A 25005-nucleotide genomic window follows, 5' to 3' on the forward strand; every position below is an offset into this window, starting at 1 on the left:
TGGCTCGAGTGATAGAGTATTATCGTCCACATTTATGCTTTTCCTTTTCGAAGTAAAACTGCAGTAAGGGAAAAATTGAAAAACTAGAAAGAAGGTAAAAGAAGGAGAGAAGGGAAGAAGAAACTGCAAGAATGAAGGGGAAATTAGGAAGGAATGAGGAAAAAGTTGGAACGTCAGAGGAAAAAAGAAGGAAAGAATATAAATGATGGAAGAGGAAGGAAAAACGAAGTTGAGGAACAGAAGATAAGCAAGAAACAATAATGAAGAAGAGGGAGGTGAACAGGTAGCAGGAGGACAGAAACTTGAATTGAATAAGAAACTGAAATGGAAAAGAGCGGGAAAATTATATTCAATGTACGATGACATCGTTCCTTTTTCGAGCGATAAGATATGGAGAAATATGAAAGATAGATATGACAGCAAGAAGACAGACAGACAGACGGAGAGGCAGGCAGGCTTGATATAATAAGTGAGAAGCAAAAAGAAAAGTATAGATGGAGATAATTGGTGGAAATGTGAGGAAACTGGAAACTGAAAGAAAGACCACAAGGGGATTATGTTCTTCGTCTTTTTCTGCATCATTTTTTCTGGGTTGGATTCAGTCTGAAAGATGCATGGAGGGATAAAATGAGAATGACGGAGGGAAAAAAGGAAGTACAACAAAGATACAGAGAAGGAAAAGGGGAATGAATGTGAATGATAGACGGAGACTGAAAGAAAAAAATGCCTGGCGGAAGGAGAAGAATGGAGAAGGGGGAGGAAGAGAAAAATGACAAGGAACAAAATTAGATCAGAAGAGGAAAAATAATGAAGAAGGAAGGGGATGGGGTAGAGGAAGAGGAGGGAGAGGAAAACAATATTCAAGAGGAAAAAAGAAAAAAAGAAAAGTGGGAGGTAAAAGCTGAGATGAGGAAGTATGTGAGGATGATGGGGGAAGTGGAAGAATGGATGATGATGAATGAGAAATGAAGAGAAATGGAAACAGAGAAGAGGAAAAAGAAAGTAAAATGAAGAGCAAGAATAAAGGACGTGAAGGACAAACAAGAAAAGGAGGAAGAGTGAGGAAGAGGAGGAAGAAGAATGAAAGGAATGGAAGTGAACAGGGAAGAAGAAATGGTGGAAGAGAAGATGAATGTGTAATAATGATGTGGTGAAGGAAACAGAGAGAGAGTGCGAGTCGTGGTTGAGGAAGTGTGGATATGAGTTACGGCTGAGGGAGAGGGAGAGAGTGGAGAGTGAAGAATGCTCTGAGATGGCAACAAGAACAATGAAAAAAAATGAGAGAATAAAAATGTTAACTGATGATGAAAATAGTGATGAGAGTGAATAAACGGGGAAGTATAGGTGCATAAGAGCTGAGGGTTGGAAGAAGTGACTAGAGACAGAATAATGCTTTGAGATGGTGAGAAATACAAGAGAATAGGAGTGAAGTGACAGAATTGGGGGTGGAAGGAAGGAATGCACGTCAGAGTTAACCTTACCACGGTTACCTATGAGTTCTCTCGCCTAATTACAATCCTCTGATATTGGCCTACATCAAAAACCTAAATGTACCAGTAACAAAGATAAACTTACGCGAGATTCGTGTGTGTGTGTGTGTGTGTGTGTGTGTGTGTGTGTGTGTGTGTGTGTGTGTGTGTGTGTGTGTGTGTGTGTGTGTGTGTGTGTGTGTGTGTGTGTGTGTGCAAGCCTTTGACTGCTGTTATTTATCTCAGATAAACAAAAACATATGGTGTTAGGCTGAATAAAACGTTCGAAGACTACCAAAAGTAGGAAAAGCAGGGAAAGTGTTAGTGGAGAGAAAACAGAAATTTAGTGGAGACGGATGAACGCTGTGAGATGGTCACACACACACACACACACAGGGATGAAGTGTAATGACGGGAGAATGACAAGTGAAGGAACAGTGAACGATAGAGTAGTTAAGGAAGAGAGAGAAAGAAAAAAATGAAACAGAACAATTAAGAAGAGATAGATTAAGACTGAAAGCTTAATGAAGACTCAGTGAATGACTAAATGAGTAAATGTGGATGATAATGAAGAAAGGATTTACTATGAGGTTTAAGGAAGAGTGGATGTGGATGATACTGATGAAATAAATGGAAGTGAGGTAGAGGGAAGAGTAGATGTGGATATATTGGTGAAATAAATGTAGTGATAAAATGACAGTTAATGATACTGGTTACCGCAATGGAAGGAAGGAAATCAGGAGAGACTACCTCTTCAGGCCAAAAGCGTCATTTTTGCCTATGCTTGATACAGTATTTCTTGCCAGATCTGGTAAAAGACACCATCAAGTGCAGGCACAAGTATATCCAAGTGACGGAGCTGCTCAGGTTTATAAATATCCCTCACTCCCATCCTATCTAACACAAAGGAAATTTTGGACTGCACGGTGAAGGAATATTTCAGGCCGCAGTATACCAGGTTGATGCCCTGTTGAATTTTTGGTAAAACATATACAGTGTCTACAGTACAATCTGTTTCATTCATGTTGAGACAGACTATTTCAAATGAAGAGGTTAGCAAAGCTTTAAACAAACCACTAACTACTAGTAGGCTCTCCTAAGTTTTATATAAATAAACGGCACCAACAAGAAGAAACTTTCAGTCACTACACAGAGGGCAATAAAGAAAACAGGAAGGAAGAGTGAAGATAGGACAGGGAAAATAACAGACAGCAAAGAGAAGAAATATTAAGTGAGAGTAATAAGAGAGTGGAAGACAATAATACAGAATGTGGGCGATTCTGACAAAATAAATGATAGAGAGAAAGTGTGAAAATAAAAATCAGGAAGAGAGAAAATGGCAGAGGTGGGGGAGGAATACAAAAAGGAATACTAGAAAGCACTCAGAGAACGCATTCCTCAGCCAATGCCATTACAAAGGATCCGAATCAGTTGAGATACTGTATGGAATACACAGGATCCGGATCCGCACACAAATTTGATCAATTGTTCCTTGACCCATGGCCCACTCTTCCACAAAATTTTATTGAAATTCATTGAGACCATTTGGAGATATTGTGCGGGATACATAGGATCCGGATCCGCCCACAAATTTAATCAATTCTTTCTTGGCCCCTGGCCCACCCATCCACAAAATTTATTTGAATTTCATTAAGAATTTTTGGAGATGTTGCGCTGGATACTCTGAATCAGGATCCGCCTCGAAGTTTAATCAACATTTCTTGGCGCATGGCCCACCATTCAACAAAATTTCATTGAAATTCACTGGGAACTTTTGGAGATATCGTGTAGACCAGCAGTTCACAAACTTTTTCGGGCTGCTGTCCCCTTGGCTCCCAGGCCACATCCCTAGTGCCCCTCCCCTCCCCCCCACACACGGATATATGAACACACATTTCTCTCTTGGTATTAAGTATACTGCAAATTCAAAACATCAACTAATCTAACACTGTAAACATACATATGTATTTCACAAATAAAACTTAACCTAGTAAACCAATTTATTTAGCTATTTTAACCATGTAGTACTGTAAGTTTACATCTCATCTGTAACTACACTGTCTTCACAGATTCAATGGGATGGATGTGCTTGGTGAAGGGATATCAGCGTCTCAACATCAGGCTGGAAAGGACTAAGAAGAAGTCTTAGATCCCTCCATTCAGTAATTTTCGGTCAGTTTCTTTGCTTGGAAAGAAGTTGGGCGACTGCACTGAAGCCCTGCTCTACTAAATATGATGTTGGGAAGGCAATAAAGTACATACTGACTTTGTTCCACAGTGGTCATAAATTTTTTTTTTTGTAGCCAAAAATCTTGTTATGATTTTGTGAACTTTGGCCTCAGTTAATTGTCATTTTGGAGTGAAACTAGTTCTTCCTCCACGGCTCCTGTTTCTTCATTGCCGATATCTAGGAATGGACTGATCACCCAGTCTGGTATTTTAATCAAAAAGAGATCCAGAAATCTGTCAGACGTTTCTTCATGCAGCTCATCCAGGTGTGCACAATACACTTGAAGGTCATCGTCTGGTATGCCTTTCTCCTCCAATTCAAAGAGGCTCAGAAACTGGAAGAGTTCACAACAGGCTATGTTACGTCTGAATAACTGTAATTTGGACAGAAACGTGGAGAGGGCTGGTTTGACTTTGATAAGGTTAACCTCATTTCCTTGCAGTTGCAAATGAAGTTTGTTGAACTTTGTGAATACATCTGGAAAGTAAGCAATGCCATGCTTGATATTTCTTAGTTCATCACGGAGAATAGAATTAGAGTCTTGGAAGAATTCAACAACTGTTTTAAAGAGTGAATAGAAACGTCTCAGGCAGTTTCCCTTTGACAGCCACCTAACTTCTGTGTGCAACAACAAACATTCAAAATCTTCATCATTCTCAGTTGTTGAAACAGTCGGGCATTGAGAGTATGTGCCTTGAGTTTATTCACTGCTGTGATAACAGTGTTCAGTGATTTGTGAAGTCAACCACTTAGATTTTTTGTAACCAGATGTTGCCTGTGGATTACACAGTGCACCGTAAACACACCAGGCACAGCTTTTTTCAAGAAACTGATGAAGCCATGATAACGACCTATCATCGATGGTACCCCATCTGTTGCACAAGCAAGTTTGTTAGCAAGCAGGATGTCTTTCTCTTTGAAATAATTCTCAACAACACAAAATACTGACTCCCCTCTTGTGATTGTTTCTAGCTGTCTTGCAAATAACGGCTCTTGAACCAAACTTTCATCTTTGACAATACAGACATAAGTACAGAGCAAAGATTTATTGCCTGGTAGAGTGGACTCATCTAAATGTAAGCTTAATTCTGTTATCTTAAACATGTTGCACAATGTGTGTTCAATGTTTTCAGCCATTTCATCCAATCTTTTTTGAAAAGAGTTATCACTAAGAGGAACAGCTTTAATAATTTGCTCAGGTGACTTGTGTAAAACTGTGTGCAGAACCTCTCTTGCTGCTGGCAGAATAAGCTCTTCTCCAACTGTTTGAGGCTTACCAGATCTAGCAATCAGCACTGAGATGTATGATGCACGCAAACCATCACTGGATTGTTGTGAAGTGCTAGCAGACATATTTCCAAAGGTTTTCCATTTCTGAAAGTTTTCCCGTGGTGACTGAAAATGTGCTTAGTTTTTGTCTGCTTTATCAGGGTGTGTTTTCTTCAAATGTTCAAGAAGCCTGGAAGGTTTCACTGCTTCATTTGAAAATACTCTTTCATACAGCAGGCACATTGGTTGCTGTTGGTTATCTGGTGCCGATACAAATCCATATTTCAGATTTTCCACACTATATTGCCTACACTTCTTTTTTTGTTTGCTGTGCTGTGGCCATATTTTACTCTGCAATAAAAATATAAGTTCCTTGTAAAAGTCATGCTGATCAACAAAAGGGAACTGAAAGAAACATAAGAAAATATAATAGTAATGCAATTACTAGGAAGGGTAGCCTACAAGGCACAATAATACAAGTACAAATGTGAAACAAAAAATTAAATAGTAAAACCTCGATATAACGGACGTCAATAGACCGGAATTCGCTTTTATCCGACTCGAGGAGCTACCGGATTAAATTCCTATATGTCAGAAAAAGTCTGATAAAGCCAGAAGCAGTCCAGACTGCCTGACCACTTCAGTTGTGTACACCACAATAAGGTAAATAAAAGACATGTTTATCAGTGTACAGTATAGTATTGTTATATGTATTACACCATTTGATTAATGTAATGAAGATATAACACAGTTCAGTACTGCACTGGTAATCAAAGCAGTTTAAAAACTGTTAATGTGATCTGGACTAATGTCTGATATATCAGAAACAGTCCGGATTAGCAGGGAGAAGTCTGGATGTCGCTTTTATCGGAATTTTCTCATTTTTCGGAATGGTTTGGGCCCCAATTAGTCTGTTATAGGGTGTACTTAAGAACTACTTAACATTAGAGGTTACAGTTAAGGCCGGTTCTAACGAATATGAATAAGTGGTAAACAAAAGCAAACATGGACCAGTGCTTAGTAATACTAGTGATTTTACTTCTTAGCTGTTGTTATGCCAAGTGATGCTAGGGTACTTTTAATAATAAGTTCATTATTGTTCTGAGAGATAGAAAAAGACGTGTAAACACAGCCCTTTCAACTTTAGATTCGAAAATTGAAAAAGGCTATGTTTACATTCTACAGAACATTTCTAGTAAATTAAAACTAATGTAAAAAGCATGCAAACCACATCAAAATATTCCAGAAAAACATCAGATGTTATGGAGGTGCTGCTATATTGTCAATGTGTTATAACTAACAACGAGAATAGTCAAAATCACAGCCTTAGCAACACTTCCACACCCTTTGGCATCCTTCCAATACAATTCAGTCACATCTTTATATTGTAAAATTATGTACATTACAAGACTAAAAATAACTTGCAATGGTTACAGACCTTGAGACTTGGTCTTTGCAGACGTCTGTTGTCTGCTTTGGCTGGCGTGTGGCGCATCCTGCGCGTGTCCTGTCCAAACCACATCACCATGATATAAATAAACAAACGTTCGGATTTTAACTCCGACTTCGGACCGCAAAATAAAATAAACCATGCTTTCGTGTATAAGTCTTATGTTAATTTTATTCTTTGTAGAGCATACGTGTTCCTTAAGCGTTCGTGACTTAGATATTGTCATACAGATTTTGTAAAAAATAAAACAATAATAATACTTGAGTCTGATGTCCCCCTGCTGCCCCTCTACCGCCCCCTCTTACATCACCCAACCAGTGGATCTTTCCACCACCCCCAAGGGGGCGATGTTTGTCTGTTTGTCAACACTGTAGACACTGTGTTTGTCTACAGTGTAGACAAACAAACATAGGCGAATACATAACATCCTCCAACTTCGTTGGCGAAGGGAATAACGAACGCAAATTACAAAACTTATTGTTCTTTTCGAGGTTGCAGGTTACAAGGACGATTATGTCTATGAAATCTGATTCAATTAGCTAATGATATGAATTGTAAAGCAAGAATTCAAGAGAGAGAGACAGACAGACAGACAGACAGACAGAGGGACAGACTGAGGACGTGAATTACTCCGATTTAAAAAAAAAAAAAAAAAAGAGGGAAAATAAAAACCAGAGAAAAGAGGAGTGGGGAAAGAAAATAGACCCAGACGGAGAGAAAGAGAGAGAGAGAGAGAGAGAGAGAGAGAGAGAGAGAGAGAGAGAATAAAATCGTCTGAATGTTGCAAGAATAAAGACCCCTTCCCCCCCAAAAAAAAAGATCAGAATGAGGTGGGCTAACCTTCACTTATCGTTTTTTCTTATTATCGCTCTTTACATACACTTTTCCATGGCTTAGGGGAAAATTCTCGAATTACTGAGGTTAAGTATACTTATATTCGTCCCCTTAACGAGTATGGTGATCTCAACAGCTAAACAAATTCAGTTCGTAGTACCAGTAAAATGAAAAAAATATATATATATATATATAGTGCCAGGCACAACAAACCTCGCCCGACCAGTCAGGGTCAAAGGTCATGGTGCCAAATGAAAGCCCACATGAATCTTCGTACATCTTGATAACAGTATCTATCTCTATCTTAACCAGTTTCGAGTTATAGCCCGCTGAATATTCGTGACCTTGAGTTTAACCTTTCGAAGTCACTTAAGGTCAAGGGTCATGATACCAATTACAAACCCAAGTGAGACTTCCTGTATGTTGATAATAGCAAAATATCTCTCTGTCCTCAACCAATTCGAGTTGCAGCCTTCTGAATGTACGTGACCCTAAGGTTGATCTTTCAAGATCACTGAAAATCAAAGGTCATGGTACCAATTAAAAGCCCATATGGGACTTCCTGTATGTTGATAAGAGTAAATATCTATCTGCAGCAAGTTCGAGATGTAGCCTCCTGAATATCCGTGACCTTGAGTTTGACCTTTCAAGGTCACTCAAAGTCAAAGGACTTGGTGCCAAAAGAAAGCCCATATGACAGTTCTTGTATGTTAATATTAGTAAAGCTCTGTCTGGGACCGGATTCAAGCTAAAGCCCTTTGAAAATCCGTGACCTTGATTTTGACCTGTCAGGGTCATTTGACCACCTCCAAGATTCAAACTTTTCCTTTTGGGACCAGTGCCCACATATCCTGAAAGTTTCAAGTAATTTCATTCAGCCATTTCTCCGCAATGTTGCTAACAAAGAAACAAACAAACAAAAAAAGCAAACAAACCCGACCAAAAAACACTATTTCGCAGGACTCCGCCCCGGGCGAAGTAATAAAATAATGGCATATTTTTCACTGTCATTTTTTCCACACCATTATACTTAGAAGAGTTCTAAAACTGGGGAGTTAGATATTGGTTTAACCTCTTCAGTGCGGTATTGTACTTTTCATATTATTCCTGCTATCCGTAAAAAACGTTACTCAGCTTTGTAGGGACTTTTCGAAAGTGGGAGCTTTGATTAACATTCGTTAATGTCTCAGAACAAGATGTCCCACCTGAATCGCTGAAAATCGTGTCTAGGCAGCAAGACTAAATCAACATACACAAAGTTGAAGGAGATCACAAATATTCCTCACTACCATGGGGTTCTAAGATGAAAAGAAGTGTTTGGTAGCAGCAGGAGTATATGACGTACTCTGGCTGAATGTGTTTAAAATGCTCAAAATAATAAGTGGTTTAGTGGATAATTAAGGCGCTCCAGTCGGATTGAGCCAGTGTAGGTTTATATCCAAGGGATGGTTGGGGTTTATTGCTCATGTAATGCCACTCAGGGATGAGTGAGGCTGGTCATTCTCATCTTAAATGTCAGGACAAACTTTCCTAGCTCCGGGATCCTACGCTTCTCATGGGGTGACATAGGATTAGATGATGGATGGATGGGTGGAAAAAATAAAATTATAAAGGAGGAGCAGTGAGGGTAATAAAAGCTTTAAGAGTAAAAGTAAGTGAATGCAAATAGAGAGGAGGAGGTTGGCAGGCCAAAAATTCGGTAGGCATGATTTGAAAGGGATGCAAACGTGAGGAGAGAAGGAGAACTGTGAAAGAGGGAACGGGAGAAGGAATGTTAAATAAAAGACAGAGGGATGGAATTAAAAGGCATGAGGGAATTAAGAGAGAAAAAAAGGAGGAAGAATGTACTCGTATAAGGCAGGAGAGAAGTGGTTGAAGGTAAACGCAGAGAAGGGTATGGTAACGGTCGCTGCTGTTATTGCAACCTTATGCATGTCTGATAGATTATACCACAGGAAATCAGTCACCTCAACCGGGTGCCCACTGAGATTATTGATTAATAATCTTAACGTCATATTATTGACGTTTTGTTGAAAGGATGTCAGTGTTGCAGTATTGTGGTGCATGACGTAAGTAAGCGTGTTGTGGCGTGTGAACTAACATTCTACTGTGGGCACAGTGGATTGCTTGTAAGTTGTGTTTTGTGTCTGTGCTGAAGCTGGCAAGGGCGATGGCTGCATAATAGCCACGTTGAGTTTACTCGTACCTCCCTGGCTACGGTAGTTTCTGGGGTATGGATGTCTGACGGTGATTCATGAAAGGAGTTTGGTGGACGTTCTAGAGAGCTGTGGTGGCTTTGTGTTTGTGTGAAGATTAATAAAGTGTGATGGCGAGTAGAGAAGAGAAATGTCACTGAGGAATTCTTTGTTCTGTTGGAAGGCTGCTGTTTAGTGATTCTTTGTCGTCGAGGACAATGAAGCATAAAGTTGCATAGGTGGAATGGATGACATGGTCACTGTGTGGCTCTCATATTCACAATGACTTAGGGTATTTTTGCTTTTGTGATGCAAGTCGTCTGTGTCTGCGGTGGTCTGCGCCTCATGTCATTATTCCAAGAGTGAGGCAGGAGGCACACAGGGGGGGGGGGGAAGTTCAGAGCTTATTTTGAGAAAGAGGATTAGGCATGGGGAGGAAAGGAATGGAAAGGGAGAAGAGAAGAGAAGTAGAGGAAAAAGAATTAGAGACAGGGAGAGGAGAAAAGAGAAAAGAATGGTTGAGGCGTGAAGGTCGGCGGGAGGGGATGGCAGTTACATTATTATCGTTGTATGAAACAGGAATGGGAGGAGGGAGAGAGAGAGAGAGAGAGAGAGAGAGAGAGAGAGAAGTGGTGCGGGGAGAGCACTGGAGAAGAGAGGGTGGAGAGAAGGAAGGAAGTTACAGGAAAAGAGGAGTAGGGAATAGAAAATGTACAACGGGTAGGCAGAGACTACCGTGATAAAATGCTAGAAGGAAAGAGAAACAACGATTTAAAAGAGAAGAGAAGCACCAAGGGAAGAGGGAGGAGGTGAGGGAAGGAGAGAAAAGAAACAATGATAATATGAACAGGAGGAATAGACAAAAGAAAGAAGCAAAAGGAAGCAGGAGAGGACGAGAAGGATGACAAAGGACAGGGGGGAAGGAATGAAAAGAAAGTAAAGTAGGATAGGGAGCTGAAGAGGGAGAAGGAAAACGAGAACTGAAATAGAGTATGAGTGGGAGAGAAATGGGGTGAAGGAGGGGAAGGAAGGAGGGAAAGGGAAACGAAAAAGAAAACAGGATATGAGGATGATGAGGGAGAAGGAGAGAAAGAGAGAAGTGAAAAAGAGTAGGGGAGGAAGCGAAAACGGGTGAAGAAGAGAAGGGAAGGAGAAAAAGGATATGACATACATACGAGAAGGGAGAAGGAGATATAAGGAGAAGTGAAAGAGAGTAGAAGGGGAGAGGAAGAGGGTTAAGAAGAGGAGGAAAGGAATGAGTAAATCGAAATGGAGTGCTGGCAAGAAAAGGACTAGATTTGACTCCACGAGAAAGGCTTGGGAGGGAAGAGAACAGAGGTAGACAATATGAAGGGAATAAGGAAAGAGAAACAGAGTGGAGGAGAGGAGGAAGGAGAGAAAGAAAGTGAGGAGTTAATTAAAAAAAAAGAAGAGGCATGCCGGCTAGGAAAGAGGAATAGGAGAGAGAAGACGAGACTAGAGGAGAGGAGAGATAAGGAGAGGGGAGACAAGGAGAGGAGGTAAGGGTATTGGAATAGTAGTAGCAGAAAGTTGGATAAGGGTAAGGAAAGGGACTGCAGCACGACTAAGGAATATTAGAACAGAAAGGGGTAGGGGAGTGGAAAAGGAAGACAAACAGGAGAAAGAGGCGAGGAGAAAAGAGGATAAAGAACTAGGAACGGAAAGGAGGATAATAGAGACTAGAAAGATTGGATGTAAGTGGGAGGCTAGAGAGAGGAAAGACGAGGATAGAGTGGGGGAAGAAGGGAAGAGTAATGGGACAGAGAGGGCACAGACGAAGAGCAGGACAACAAAGAGGGGAATAAGAAAGAGAGAGAGGGTGAGAAAGAGAAAAAAGAGGGGGGGGAAAGGAAAGAGCAGGAGGACCGAGAAGGGGAGAGTGTAGGAGATGTAAGACAGAGAGGGGGAAGAGGAGACGAAAGGCAGAAAAGAAAGGGGGAAGAATGTAGGAGAAGCAGGATAGAGAGGGGGAAATGGAGAGAAGTAAAATAGAGAGGGGGAACAAGTAAAGAAAAGGTGATAGAAAAGGGAGAGGGACGAAATATTGAGAAGAGGAGAGGGGATGAGGACAGGGAGAAGGAAGAGGGGAGAGTGAGGGATGAGAAAAGTTGGCATGGGAGGGAAAGGAGGATCAGAAGTGAGGAGAGACGTATACAAGACGAGAAGAGAGAAGGAGTAATGTAATGGAGAAAGGAGTAGCAGAGGAGCAGTGAGACTGAGGATGAGGGAGAAAGCAAACGGTGAGGCATGCAGGCAACGAGAGAAGAATACGAATGGAAAAGGAAAGAAGAGTAGAGGAGAGTACAGAAGTGGAAAGAAGTAGAGGTAACGAAAGGAACACGACAGGACAAAAAGCAACAGCGAAAGCAGAGGGGCATGCAGACAGGCAGGAAGAGAAAGAGACTTAACATCATATTATAAATTTCTTTGAAGATTTCATGACACCTCTTCCTTCGGGATTTACTTTGCATTACGAGTACATGCTTCATTATCATCTTGAATGTTATCAGTGCAAACGTTATTGATACTAAAACGCTATTAGTAAGATAAGAGAGAAGGTTAAAGAATGATATGCAAACTAAATCACTAAGGGAGAGGCTCCACGTTGCCTGATATGCCGCTTAAAATAAAACCCTGGCTACCACGATAAAGGATGAGGAGGTAGAAGGAGAGGGTTAATAGAGGCAGTGAGAGAGGAGTAAGAGGCGTGAGGAGGGGGGGTGTAAACGGCGAGACAGTCAAATCCAGGCAAGGAGAGAGAGACTGTAGACAAAATAGTTAATTTATGAATGTAGAAAGAGATGGAAAGGGATTAGAGGAGGTGTAAGGATAAGGAGAAATGGATGGGAAAGAATGGATGGAGAAAATTATGAACAATCGAAGAAGAAGGGTGAGACATACAAGGAAAGTATGGAGAGGTCTGGATAAGAAACGGATGGGAAAAATGATGAACAATTGAGGAGGAAGTGTGAGGAATAATGATAGAAAGAATGAGTGAGTGGGTGAAATGGAAGGGTGGGAAGGGGTCGAAAATATTGTAATGGATGAGTTGGAATGGGCACGAGGTGAAGTGAATAGGAAGATAATGTGGAACTGTGACGTGAAGGAAGGAATGGGTGAGGAGGAAGACAAAAGAAAAAGGGAAAAGAAGCAGAGAAATGTGATGGGAAAAAAGGGTGGATGGGAGACGGTAGAAATGAGTGGGAAGGGGATGTTAAGATTGACAGGAAATGAAGCAAGGGTGAGGAGGGGTGGACAAGGAGGTAAGGTGTGTGCTGCAATAGATGGGAAAGAAGGTGAACAGATGAAGGTAACTGTAAATATTAGTGAAAGGGAAGGAATGTGAACAAAAAATTTAATGAGTGATAAAGAAGGAAGGTAGATATGGGTAAAAATAATTATGTAAAAATATAAGATTGTGAAATGGAAAAGAGTAACATGGAAATAATAAGAAACGAGGAACAGGTGAGAATTTACCCATTCAATAAGAATAGTTTTTACTTAGCGGACGACATGAAAAAATAGGGGAAAAAAAAAACATTGTACTGAACTGTTAGTGAAGACTGACTGCAAATCTTTCAGATTTTCAGCATGCTAAGTGAAATCTCAAGGCACTGGCAGATATAATTAACAGACGTCATCGTACTGAACATATTAAGAGTTTTCTAATTCCATGGCCCTTGAATCAGGTGACGTACTGTTTGTTTATTCTTGCTTCTTCCTGGCGCCTCACTTCATCCTAGGGCAGACCATTTGTTGTTGTGAAAGAGTCAGTGAAAGTTACCCTCTATATACAAAAACCCTTAGTTCAAAAGTCTTTCCCAAACTGAATAAGACAATCAGTACCACAAGCAACAAGAATGAAGTACCGAACACGTCGTCGGACTGAAAAGAATGACTACGGGGTTATCTGTGTAACTGAGAAAAAATCATCAGGATAGAAATTAAAAAAAAATGAACATACAAGCTGTATAAAAATACAGGGAAGTCAAGAAATGTGAGATTATTGCTGATAACCATTACACTACGAGGAGTATGCTAAGTTAAATGAAATGTCCATCAGATCTAAAATCAATAAAAAAAAATATGTCACTATCCAGAACATATATTTTAAATAGTAATAAAGGGCTGTTGGAAGGGAAGAGTGTTTCTGAGTAGCAAATAGGAAAAGAGGAGGTAGGAAGGGAAAAAGGATATAGCAGAGTAAGGGAGGGTTTGAGGAAGGTAGGGCAGAAAGACGGGGAGGGCTCTGAGGATGATAGAAGAGCTAGGGGTGAGAAAGGTGACAGATGGGAGGGGAGTGAGGGAAGAAGAGAAGTGTGTAGAGGGAGTTGGGAGGTGAGCGAAAGGGTGGGCTAGACTGAGTACCGGGAAAACAAGAAAACGTGGGTGGAGGTTTGACGAAAGAAGAGTCCAGTGGAGTACAAGGGAAAAAATACAGCAACAGACGTATTGGTCCTTTCGAAAATATTTTTTTAAAGGAGGTTATCACTAACATACTCTTCTACGAACGAAAGACAAGGACAGAATAACAAAAGGGCTCTGCCCACCCACAAAAGCCCACAGTCGAAACCTGCGAGAAATAATGAGAAGTACTACCATGCAGCATATAATACCTGTCACGCAAAACAGGAGGGGAGAAATGGAATTCATATGCTACACTATTTTAATCCGAATGAGAAAAAGTAAGGATCTGAGGGAGGCAGAACAAGACGCAGGGGCTACGTGAAAAAAAAAAAGAAAAAAAAGAGGCTCAGAGGTGGGGCTGCTTGAGGAACAATAGGATGGGGGGTTTGGGGAGTATGAAAAATGTGGCTGGGGGATGAGGGAGAAAGACTTGGCGTGGGGTTGAGGCAGGAGGAAGAGGCGTGGGGGTTGAGGAAGGAAGGAAAGGGTTACAGAGGATGAAAAACGACCAGTCGTTGGTGGATGATGGGAAAGGACTTAAAGGGAGAGGTAAAGGGACTGTGAGTGGAGGGAGCTCTGAAAGGGGAGGGAGAAGTGAGAGGTGAGATGAAGAACGAATGGTGAGCCTACCTGAAGCTGGGCTGGGCCAGTGGACCCCTAAAGTCTACGAACCTGCAAGAGTGGGGAGAGGCAGAGCTGTGTTAATACTGCGACACACACACACACACACACACACACACACACACACACACACACACACACACACACACACACACACACACTACAGGCTAACTTAAATCAACCTAAACTAATCTGCAAGAATTTAGAGAAGCAGTCTTCTTAGTACTGCGACACACACACACACACACACACACACACACACACACACACACACACTACAGGCTAACTTAAATTAACCCAAACTAATCTGCAAGAATTTAGAGAAGCAGTCTTCTTAGTACTGCGACACACACACACACACACACACACACACACACACACACACACACACACACACACACACACACACACACACACACACACACACACACACACACACACACACACACACACAAGGCTGGTTGTACTGTCTATTGAGCATTCGACTCCCAAACTAAGTGCCCGGAGTTCGAGCCTCGATCAGGCTGCGTTGCATGCGTGTGTGTGTGAGGGGGGGGGGGTAAGTAATCTATCTCCTGTCAAATGTAGCTCAAGGCGCGCTGTGGTGGAGACCCGAAAGGGTTTGAAACTCCGTAAGATAAGATTAGGTGTGCCCCTGTGCCTACGCCTCACCCCAGCCTCAGTGAGACTTAGTAGTGTGTCGGCGCACGTGAAGAGCAGAGTCAGGCTGTGGGCCCCGGTTAGAACACTAGAATATGAACCTGAGTATATATTCAGCCATTGACTGCGATGAATAAATGCCAAAAATCTCTCAGCTTAACTCATCACCTTCATATTGGAAGACGAAATGGGACTTTTTATTTTATTTATTTAGTTTATTTATTTACCTAGTTATTATTTTAGTTTTTGCAAGGAAAACACATCCTAGAGGCCTACGAAGTATGGTACCTACAAACATCACATTTTTTTTTTCTCGTAAAGAGTATTTATTAACAAACAAAACTAACAAAGTGAGTCTATTCTTTGCTAAGCTGACTGGCACATACACTCAAAGTTACCTTACTTCATCCCCGTAACTCATTATGTTATTACAACGACCTCCTCCCCATTAAGTGGGTACTGGAAGGTTACGCCCTGACTAAAAATAAAATCTGTCACAATTCCATGATTGACATCATTTGGACCACGATTGGCATTTTATCTCCTGAGGATTTTGAATGAGATATATAGACAGATAGATAGATAGATAGATAGACAGATACATACATACATACATACATACATACATGTACATACAAGCATACATACATACAGATTCATACAGTACAGACATACATACATACACAGACAGATAGACAGATACATACACAGACTGAGAGGGACAAACAGAAACAGACAGACAAGCAGACAGGCAGACTTCAACCAGAAACTCAGACAGATGTTGAAAGACATACAAAGAGGCAGAACAACTAAAAACAAAGGCAGAGATAGACAGACAGACAGACAATCTTCACTCAGATAGATAGACAAACTGACAAATGGACACAGACATGGAGACTTCACCCAAACTGATCGGGAGACTTCACAAAGAGACGCATGTATATAAAGAAACTATCCTACAGACAACCCAATGAGTCAGCCAGCCAAACAGGCAGACAGATTTAAACCAGCCAGCCAGCCAGACAAACAAGCAAAAAGACAGACAGACAAACAAACACACAGACAGAGATAGAGACAGAAAGTATTTAACCAGACAGACATACAGACAGAAAGATACACTTTAATCAAATGAACAGACCAGTCTGACCGACTGTAAACAGACATACAAACAAACAACCAGCAACAGGCATCTGTATATAGACAGACAGTCATCAAGCAGGCACACAGTCAGCCAGCCAGTCACCCAGATTTAAATCAGGCAAAAAAACAGACTTTTATCAGGCAGAACTACCGACATAAGCAGAGAATAGACTTTAACCAGACAAAAAGACAAAAACTGAGGTAGATAGACTGAAATACAAACTTTAATCATACAAGCTGGGAGACAGACATACTGGAAGAGAGACAGACACACTTTAAGTCAGACGTACAGTCTGATAAAATGGCAAATAGACAGGCTCCACCCAGACAGACGGACAAAGAGAAAGATAGGTAAATTTTAATCAAGCCCACAGATAGGCAAAGAAACTAACAAAGAGAAACACAGGCAGACTTCAACTAGACACACAAACAGTAACAGACAGACAGAAGGAGACTTAAACCATCCAGCCAGACAGCCTTCAACCACTCAAACGCGCGCGCGCCCACACAAACACACACACACACACACACACACACACACACACACACACACACACACACACACACACACACACAGAGTCTCAGACAGGCAAACTTCAAGAAGACGGAAACATATTCCCCAGATAGACAAACAAGCAGACAGAGAGGCGGACAGACCTTACGAGTATGCATACAGACAGACGACATGACAACCAAACGGAAAGAGACAAAACAAACACTAGGACAGATTTCAAACAGACAGGCAGACAGACAAACAAACTTCTGTTAGACAAACAGTTCAATCAGACCGTCAGACAGACTTCAATCAGGCAGACAGACAAGCAGACAGACCTCAGTCATACAGAAAGACTGGTAGTAATGCAAATGACGATACAGACGAAAAAAACATATGCAACTAAGATATATACTCGTCTTCCAGGTAGCATAGGAGGCTTCGTAACATCTCTTCATTGGCTATTTGTTTGGCATATTAGTCCATAGTGTTTTCTTGCCTGCGTCTAATATCCCCATAATACCGCCATGTCTGTATCAGAAAATTTGCAAGGTGATCGTGATGTGTAATTTGAAAAACATATATACGAGTATAACGAAAGGTTGCCAGGGAATCTTTAGAACCAGCTAAAAAAATGGGAGAAATGGAGTTCCCCCGAGCTAAGCCCTGTATTGGACTATATAGCCCCGCTAGGGTTACAGGAGGGAGCTACCCCTCCCGGCACGGCAGCCCGGGCGAGGCTCGAACTTGTAATCCCCCGATTACAAGTCCAGCGCGCTACCACTGTGCTACCGCACCCCCCTTTAGAACCAGCTAGAAAACTACCCTAAATCTCAGTTCTTGCAGCATGAGCGTGATATGAAAAGCTAATGACACACTTGAGCACATGACCCTTTTAGAACCATGACTTCTATTTTCTTGATACAGGAAGATTTTTTTTTTTTTTTTTTTTCAGAAGCGACTCGAGGTACTTAGGAGCAGTGTTTAATAACTCCTTGAATACCAGGTCGTATTATTGCCAAGTTCTTGCTCGTAAGACAATTTTATGCAGCTTATGGAGGTCATCAAGAACTAAAAGGATTAAATGAAGGTGATATATAACCACTGGAGTTCGAAAAGCCACCCTCAAGCAGATTATAATCATCTGAAGAGTGTAAGAATATAATCAAACTTCATCACACTGAATGGGTTAACTTTTCGAGTGTCATCAAGTCCTCTTTTTCCTTTTTCTTGCTACAGTCAGGTGATTTCATTCAACCTGTGAGAGTCCAAGTGATGCTGATAGGAAGAATCTCGAGTAACTCCTTCAGTCTGATGACGTATGCAAGGTGGTCCGTAACTTGCGCTTCTCCATCTTTTGTCGCAAGAATGGCTAAGACATTTAGGTAGCTTCAGTAAGTTACTGATCAAAGATGCAATAAGTGACCATAAAAAGGCGGACTCTGTAAGAAATGGAATGTGTTATGCGACATAAAAGTTATATGATGGAAACGCAGGTAAAGATTATCCGTTTCCGTATCATACGAGTATATGAACCACCCTCTGTTCTGTGCTGTTATTGGAGTCTCATTCCTTAACGCTTTATCCTCGTCCAATGTGTGTGTGTGTGTGTGTGTGTGTGTGTGTGTGTGTGTGTGTGTGTGTGTGTGTGTGCTTCTGCGCGCGCGCGCTTTATATCTCCCTAATTTATTACGTCAGAATCTTTTCCTATTACTCACTATGGTTCCTTCTAGGCCTATTTCTGTAGAAGCTTACACACCTGTTTCACTTCTCATATTGCCTTTCTACTCCCTGTATTTCACCTATATTGTGCAAATAGCAGTCCATATCCCATCCTCGTATCCAGTTCATATCGTCTAATGAATCCAGCCCGAATCTTTGTCTCCCCCGTCCTCTAACTCCTCCTCCGCCACCATTTTTTAGTTACAGCCAGACACAGACACTTCTATACCTTCATCCTTCATATATGACAGCATAGATATGTCTTTGCTTATTTGAAAAATAAGACCTCAAAACATATCAAAATTATTATAGAAGACAATACAGTATATACGTCCATCTAAAAAGTGAACTGATGTAATGCATCGTATTTGACTAGAGATGTATATAGCGAGAATAATGGCAAAGCACACACATTCAACCGCCCTTCTCCTTTTACCCCCAATCCTGATAATCCAAATCATTCTGGGGTAGAGTACCTAAATACTCCAACTTCTTACCTTTTGTGAAGCCCATATTGGGATAGCAGAACTCCCTGGATCCCGAAGTTTAACGTCAAATATTAGCTTAGCTTCCACACACACATCTCCCAGGCACTAGTTTATTCTAGCATCTCTGTACATCCTGCCCCGAGTCCCAACCCACAGTCCCTTTCCCGTTATCGAAGTTCTGTGGAACGAGGCGAAGGAATCTGACGGGCACAATTCGAATATTAATCGTGAGAGTCAACTGAGGATCTCGGGTCGTGGGTAGCGTTGAGAAATGGAATTGATGGCGATTTGCCGTGCCAATATTGGTACCATTAAAAATTAGATCACAAAATATCGGTCAGTCTACAGTATATAACATGTCGTTTACTCTTTTGTTGGTGGTAGGTATTGGCCACCATCATCCAGTCAATTGATGTAGTGCTTTCTTTAGGTGATTCCATCTACGTCGCGACAAGCCTTATGGTTTCCTGTAACCCAGGAAACCATTTGTAACGCTGTGTGGTAACCATATGATCAATAACGGGGTGATATGGAGCCATTATCCCCTTGTTAACTGGGAGGAGGGACGCAAATGAGGCGTCCATCCAGGAATCAAATCTCAACGCATTCTTTGCGCCTAGCTATGGCGAGGCACTCTCCATCCCAAGGGAAAATCGGTTCACCGCACGGACGGCCCTGCATGGGCGATTGCTTGTCTGCAGTTGGCGGGTCTGGTCTACCTTACTGACGAAGTTTACTACTACTACTACTATTACTACTACTACTACTATTACTACTACTTCTACTACTACTACTACTACTGATAATAATAATAATAATAATAATCTATTTATCTATCTATTGCTAGATGTCTCAATCCCGTTCGGGGTGGCCACAAACAAATCGCCTCCACGTCTCCCTGTCCCCCGCCATTTCACTGCCCTGCTCCCAACTCACATCCCCCTCTCTCATATACCTCTCCACCCCATTCCTCCATCTCATCCTCGGCCTCCCCCTCCCTCTCCCCCCCTCCACCTTACTCACATACACTCTCTTCGTCAGTCTTTCACCCTCCATCCTCCCCACATGGCCAAACCACCTCAGTGTAATAATAATAATAATAATAATAATAATAATAATAATAATAATGATAATAATAACAATAATAATAATGCACTTTTGCATGAAAGAAAACAAACAACATGAACACAAACATATGGGAGACCCAGTAGACGAACCATCTGGGAAATACGAAATTCTTTGAAAATAGTTTTATCCGAAATAGTTTCAGTTCATGTGTCGGAGATTCGTTCGGAGCAGGAACACACAGCATCACCAGGTCAGTATGACATCCACAATATCGCGGCTTTCGTAACCTGGTAACTAGACATTTATATATTGCTAAAAATCATGTCATAAAAACAACACATGTGGTAATGTGTGTACTGTATTGGAGAACTGATTTTACTAAAATATGGTAAACGCGTTCATGATGTGAAGATACTAGTTTGAGTATTCCTAGATGTTTCTAATTTGCTTGAACTACGTGTGCACCGAACTGTGCTTAAGGTCGCGTCCACACGTGTGCTCGAACAAGTGCTAGCAACATGTATGCAACACAATAATGAACACGCTGCAAACATGTTGGGAACAGCAGCGTCCAGATCATGTTGGCAACATCATGATGAAGTCTCAGCTGCCTGGTATGGACACTCTTGTCCCATTGCCTCTGCTGTCAGTATTCGAAGCTGCACTGAAACTTGTTTGCATACATCTGTCCAAATACTGCTGCAAACATGTTCCCGAACGTGTTGCCAGCCGTGTTGCTAACATACTGTATGTTCGAGAGCACGTGTGGACGCGCCCTAACATACCACATGGCTATTAAGCTAGCTTTTAGTGGTGTAACTTTTCTAGGCACTGTAGTTCCACCTCTTGTAGCCTACTGTTGCCACATGTAATGGCAATATTATTACGGGAACTGAAACTGACGAGTCAGTAAAGGGCATAGCCTCGCGACTGGCAGCAATGGCAGTGTGGCGATGAGGGAATGTTGTCCGGTTGGTCTGTGTGTTGTCTTGTGAACAAGGCATTGGAAGTACTTATTACTGTATTGATTTTATATCGTGAATAGTGAGGTGTCATTATGGTGTATGGTGCGGTTAGCTAGTCCACAGTAAAAGGAAAATGCAGGATGCAGTATACTGTGGACTATGTATGTCTATCTATCTATATACCTCGGCTGCTTTCCCCAGAGAAAGGGGGGTAGCCGAGACAGGAAGATACACTCCCAGTTTACTCATCCACACACACATTTAATCGTATCTTAGCCCCAAGGGGAGAAGGGACAGATCCTCACCGTACAGAACCGCACGAGGGTCAACTGAGCAGTACAATCAGTGACATCCGCAGCAGGGTCTGACAGCAGTGCTGTTTACCCCTGCCACATCATAATGGACCCATCCCCTTACCCTCACATGACTTGATCAGCTGATCAAACCAAATGCGGGAGAACATCCTCTCAGGACTGCGTCACCATTTAATCATTCACAAAATCTCTCCAATTATTCCTGTCACATGCTATGTATGTACTGAAGCTAAAACAGTGCACAGCTGAGGGCGGGGTAGCGTAGACTGCTGTGGTGATGCTATGATATTGAACTATATATTGTCTACAATACCTTGGTCTGAAATTGACATTCTCTCTCTCTCTCTCTCTCTCTCTCTCTCTCTCTGAGAATAATGAACTGGAACATGAAATGCTGAACTGGGACATTTGAATGTTGTGCCAGACAGCAAGAGAAGCCTCAGTACATCTTTGGAGCTGGTAGTAATGAGTAATATCCACATTACTGATGATGATAATTTTGATGATAATGTGCAGTGGAAAATCAGTAGTAATAATGCTTGTGAAGACGAGCAAGATTGCATTGTGATGGTAACGGTATCCATATTATCGATACAAGTGAGTACTGATTCACACCAACATGTGGGTGAATAAATGAGAAGGAAACGCAGGACAGAGCTTGTGTGCCATAATATTAAATCAGAGAACGCCTAAGTGTGAACAAACTCCTAATGCATGATGATAATTTTTTAAACATGCGATGCTGAAAGAACGTTCCTGACATGTCTGTATCGGTGCTGATTACTATCTGTAATGCGCAATGTGGATTACATCTAACAATCATAGGTGTTCCACTCATGACCGTGAAAAATTAGCGACTTGCTTCACACTCACAGTGTTATAATGCGACCTCAAAGTACTTTTCTCTCCAGCACCCTTTGCCTAATGTACCGATTACGAGCGAGCGAGCAAGCGTAGCTAAGCGATGTTTACGTTCAGCTGAGGAAAGAGAGGCCCGACACGACCCGACCCTGTCCGACATGACAGGGCCCGACCGAGTTGGTTTTCAGAGGCTAATACCATTTTTACTAGATTCTTTCAACAGTTGGATGATACATTCAATAAATTTCGTTTTAAGCTATCCATTTACTCATAAGACCAAAGAAATCCCTTGGAATCCCAGCTTTCCAAGGGCATGTAGTGAGGGCTTCATTTGAAATGCTACGCAATGAAATCGAATTAAAATTATTTCCTGTGGTAACGCTATGTTTTCTTGCATGACTTCTGACAATTAAATATCGGATACTATGCTCATAATTTTACATGAACTTTTATTTTCTATGTTCAAAGGGTAAAAATCAGCAGGGATAATCACCGCATTTCTGGGTTTTATCTTCCAGTTGATAGCCTTTCGTTTACCGAAGCAATTCATTAACACGGCAAGTCGGGAGCAGAGAAGTGAACATTATGCATGGGAGAGATAGGAAAAGTAATAAAGTATATACTATTGTTCACTCATTTTTCTGTTATTGCTCAACTACCTCACCAGAAAGGTTAAAAGTTTACACCAAGATAAAATTATGATGATAGGGATATGTACAGTACAGTATTAACTCTCGCTCACTCATGACGCGATCACAGAGCGCACCTTTACTGGTGCATTTTATTTAGAGAATCCAACGACAGATACCTGACTGCAGTTATGTTCCTAGTATCTACAGACGATGTGATTCACCTTGAGTTTTTTTTTTTTTTTTTTTCATACTGCTAAAGTATGCCATTGATGGCGTTCAATCATAGTCTCCCAACAAGAAGTCTTTCCTAAACATCAATAAAATCGTCTGCAGGTAACATGAATTAATATAAATAAAATAATAACCTTACTAACAGGAGGGATTAATGAAAATCCCTATCAATTTGCGACGATGACGTCTCTTATACTTTATCCCTATTATTACCAAATGAGCCAACACAGCTTCAGTGATATCATGAAAAAATTTATACCTTTACACCAAACTCCCTTACTATACTTAAATGTCGTTTTCTTTAAGGTTTTACTGTAAAAAATTTAAATATGAGGTCCATTTATGTTGGACACCTAAATGGGGGCTTCGTCCACCCAAGTTCTCCATTTGTAGTTACCTCACACCGTCAACACTCGCTCATGGCTAGAGAATATTGAGTCTGAAACTCAAACGTCCATTTTGACATCCTTTTCCACCGGAATAAAGATTTTTAAACCAACTTGGCGTCGTTACAAAGGACCAAAATGGCGGCCTCCGTGTGATATGCAATTTAGCGTCAACAAAAACGAGTATTCCAAAGGAATTACAGGTGGCTTCCGACGGATGTTTATAGAACAAGAATAACTTGCAATTAAATGATGCTACGCTACATTCGGTTCCAGTAACGTCCATCTCAGCAGGTACATAAGCAAACAAGGGATGAGGCTATGGCACACCTAATGTCTGACTTGACTCTTATTTCTGACTGGGGTAAAAGTTATCTTGTTGTTTTTAATGCATCAAAGACTCAGTTCTTACACCTATCAACCCGACAAAACCTTCCACAAGAGTACCCACTAATGGTTAATAAAATCCAGCTCAATCCAGCATCATCCTTAGACATACTTGGAGTTTCATTCTCTCGGAACTCATCTTGGGAAGATCATCTTACATCTCTTGCAATAACTGCTTCCAAGAAATTAGATGTGCTAAGCCGACTCGGCACCTTTTTTACCCCTGCACAGTTGTTGACTTCATACACTGGTTTTATTCGCCCCTGTTTAGAGTACAACTCTCATGTGTGGGGAAGCTCCCCACATACAGCCCTTCTCAATAGGGTGAAGTCAAAAGCTTTTCGTCTGATCAACTCTCCTCCTCTTACTGGCTCCTTTCACACTCTGCCTCTTCTCCGCACTGTTGCATCTTTATATTTTTTCTATCTCTACTTCAATGGTCACTGCTCCTCTGAAAGGTCTGCTTGTATTCCTCCACCTCTACGACGGGCGCGTAGCACCCGTCTAACAACAAACTTTCATCCTTTTTCTGTTCAACTCTCTAATGCAAGAGTTAACCGCTACCCCAAGTCCTTCATTTATGCAACAGGTCGACCCTGGCACTGTCTCCCCTTGTCTGTATTTCCTACTTCCTATGATCTCCAGTCTTTCAAAAGCAGTGTGTCCAGGCATCTCGAAATGATCGGATTTTAAATTTGGCTCAGTATTGTATTGTTTCTGTTGTTTTTTTTTTTGTTTTTTTTTGAAGGAACGGTTTCCGGGCTTCTGGCCTTTGGTTCCTTCTTCCTTGCATTAAAAAAAGTATACTGTAGGTTTATTGTCTTTTTCCGGCATGTGGATGGTGTAAAGTCCAAAAAATATATACAAACCTGAATAATACTCAACGATCATTTTCACTACTAAAACCAAACATTTTGACAGCAGCAAAAATATGGTACAGAAAATGTCCTTGGAGTAAAGTTCTTTTTCTTTTTTTCTTTTGGGGACCAGTATCCATTCCCTACAACAGGGGTGGGGAACGTCCAGCCTCCGGGCCGTATAAGGTCCGCAAGACCATTTGATCAGGCCCGCGAGGCCCGCGAGGCCCGCGAGGCAATTCATAAATGCAATTTCATAAACTCATGAACGAATATATATATATATATATATATATATATATATA

General features: G+C 41.3%; 1 protein-coding gene across 1 annotated transcript in view; it reads right to left on the minus strand.

Moving 5' to 3' along the window:
• The window catches only part of LOC145398034 (PDF receptor-like), a 516837-nt gene that overhangs the window by 153277 nt on the left and 338555 nt on the right, over positions 1–25005 (minus strand). The window contains exon 5 of the mRNA XM_080270999.1: positions 14506–14547. Coding sequence (XP_080127125.1) covers positions 14506–14547 — 42 coding nt within the window. The remainder of the gene's footprint in view (positions 1–14505; positions 14548–25005) is intronic.

The sequence above is a fragment of the Coenobita brevimanus genome, chromosome 5 (genome assembly GCF_032717465.1).
Source record: "Coenobita brevimanus isolate Jiangsu-jjx chromosome 5, ASM3271746v2, whole genome shotgun sequence".
In the NCBI taxonomy this organism is placed as follows: Eukaryota; Metazoa; Arthropoda; class Malacostraca; order Decapoda; family Coenobitidae; genus Coenobita; species Coenobita brevimanus.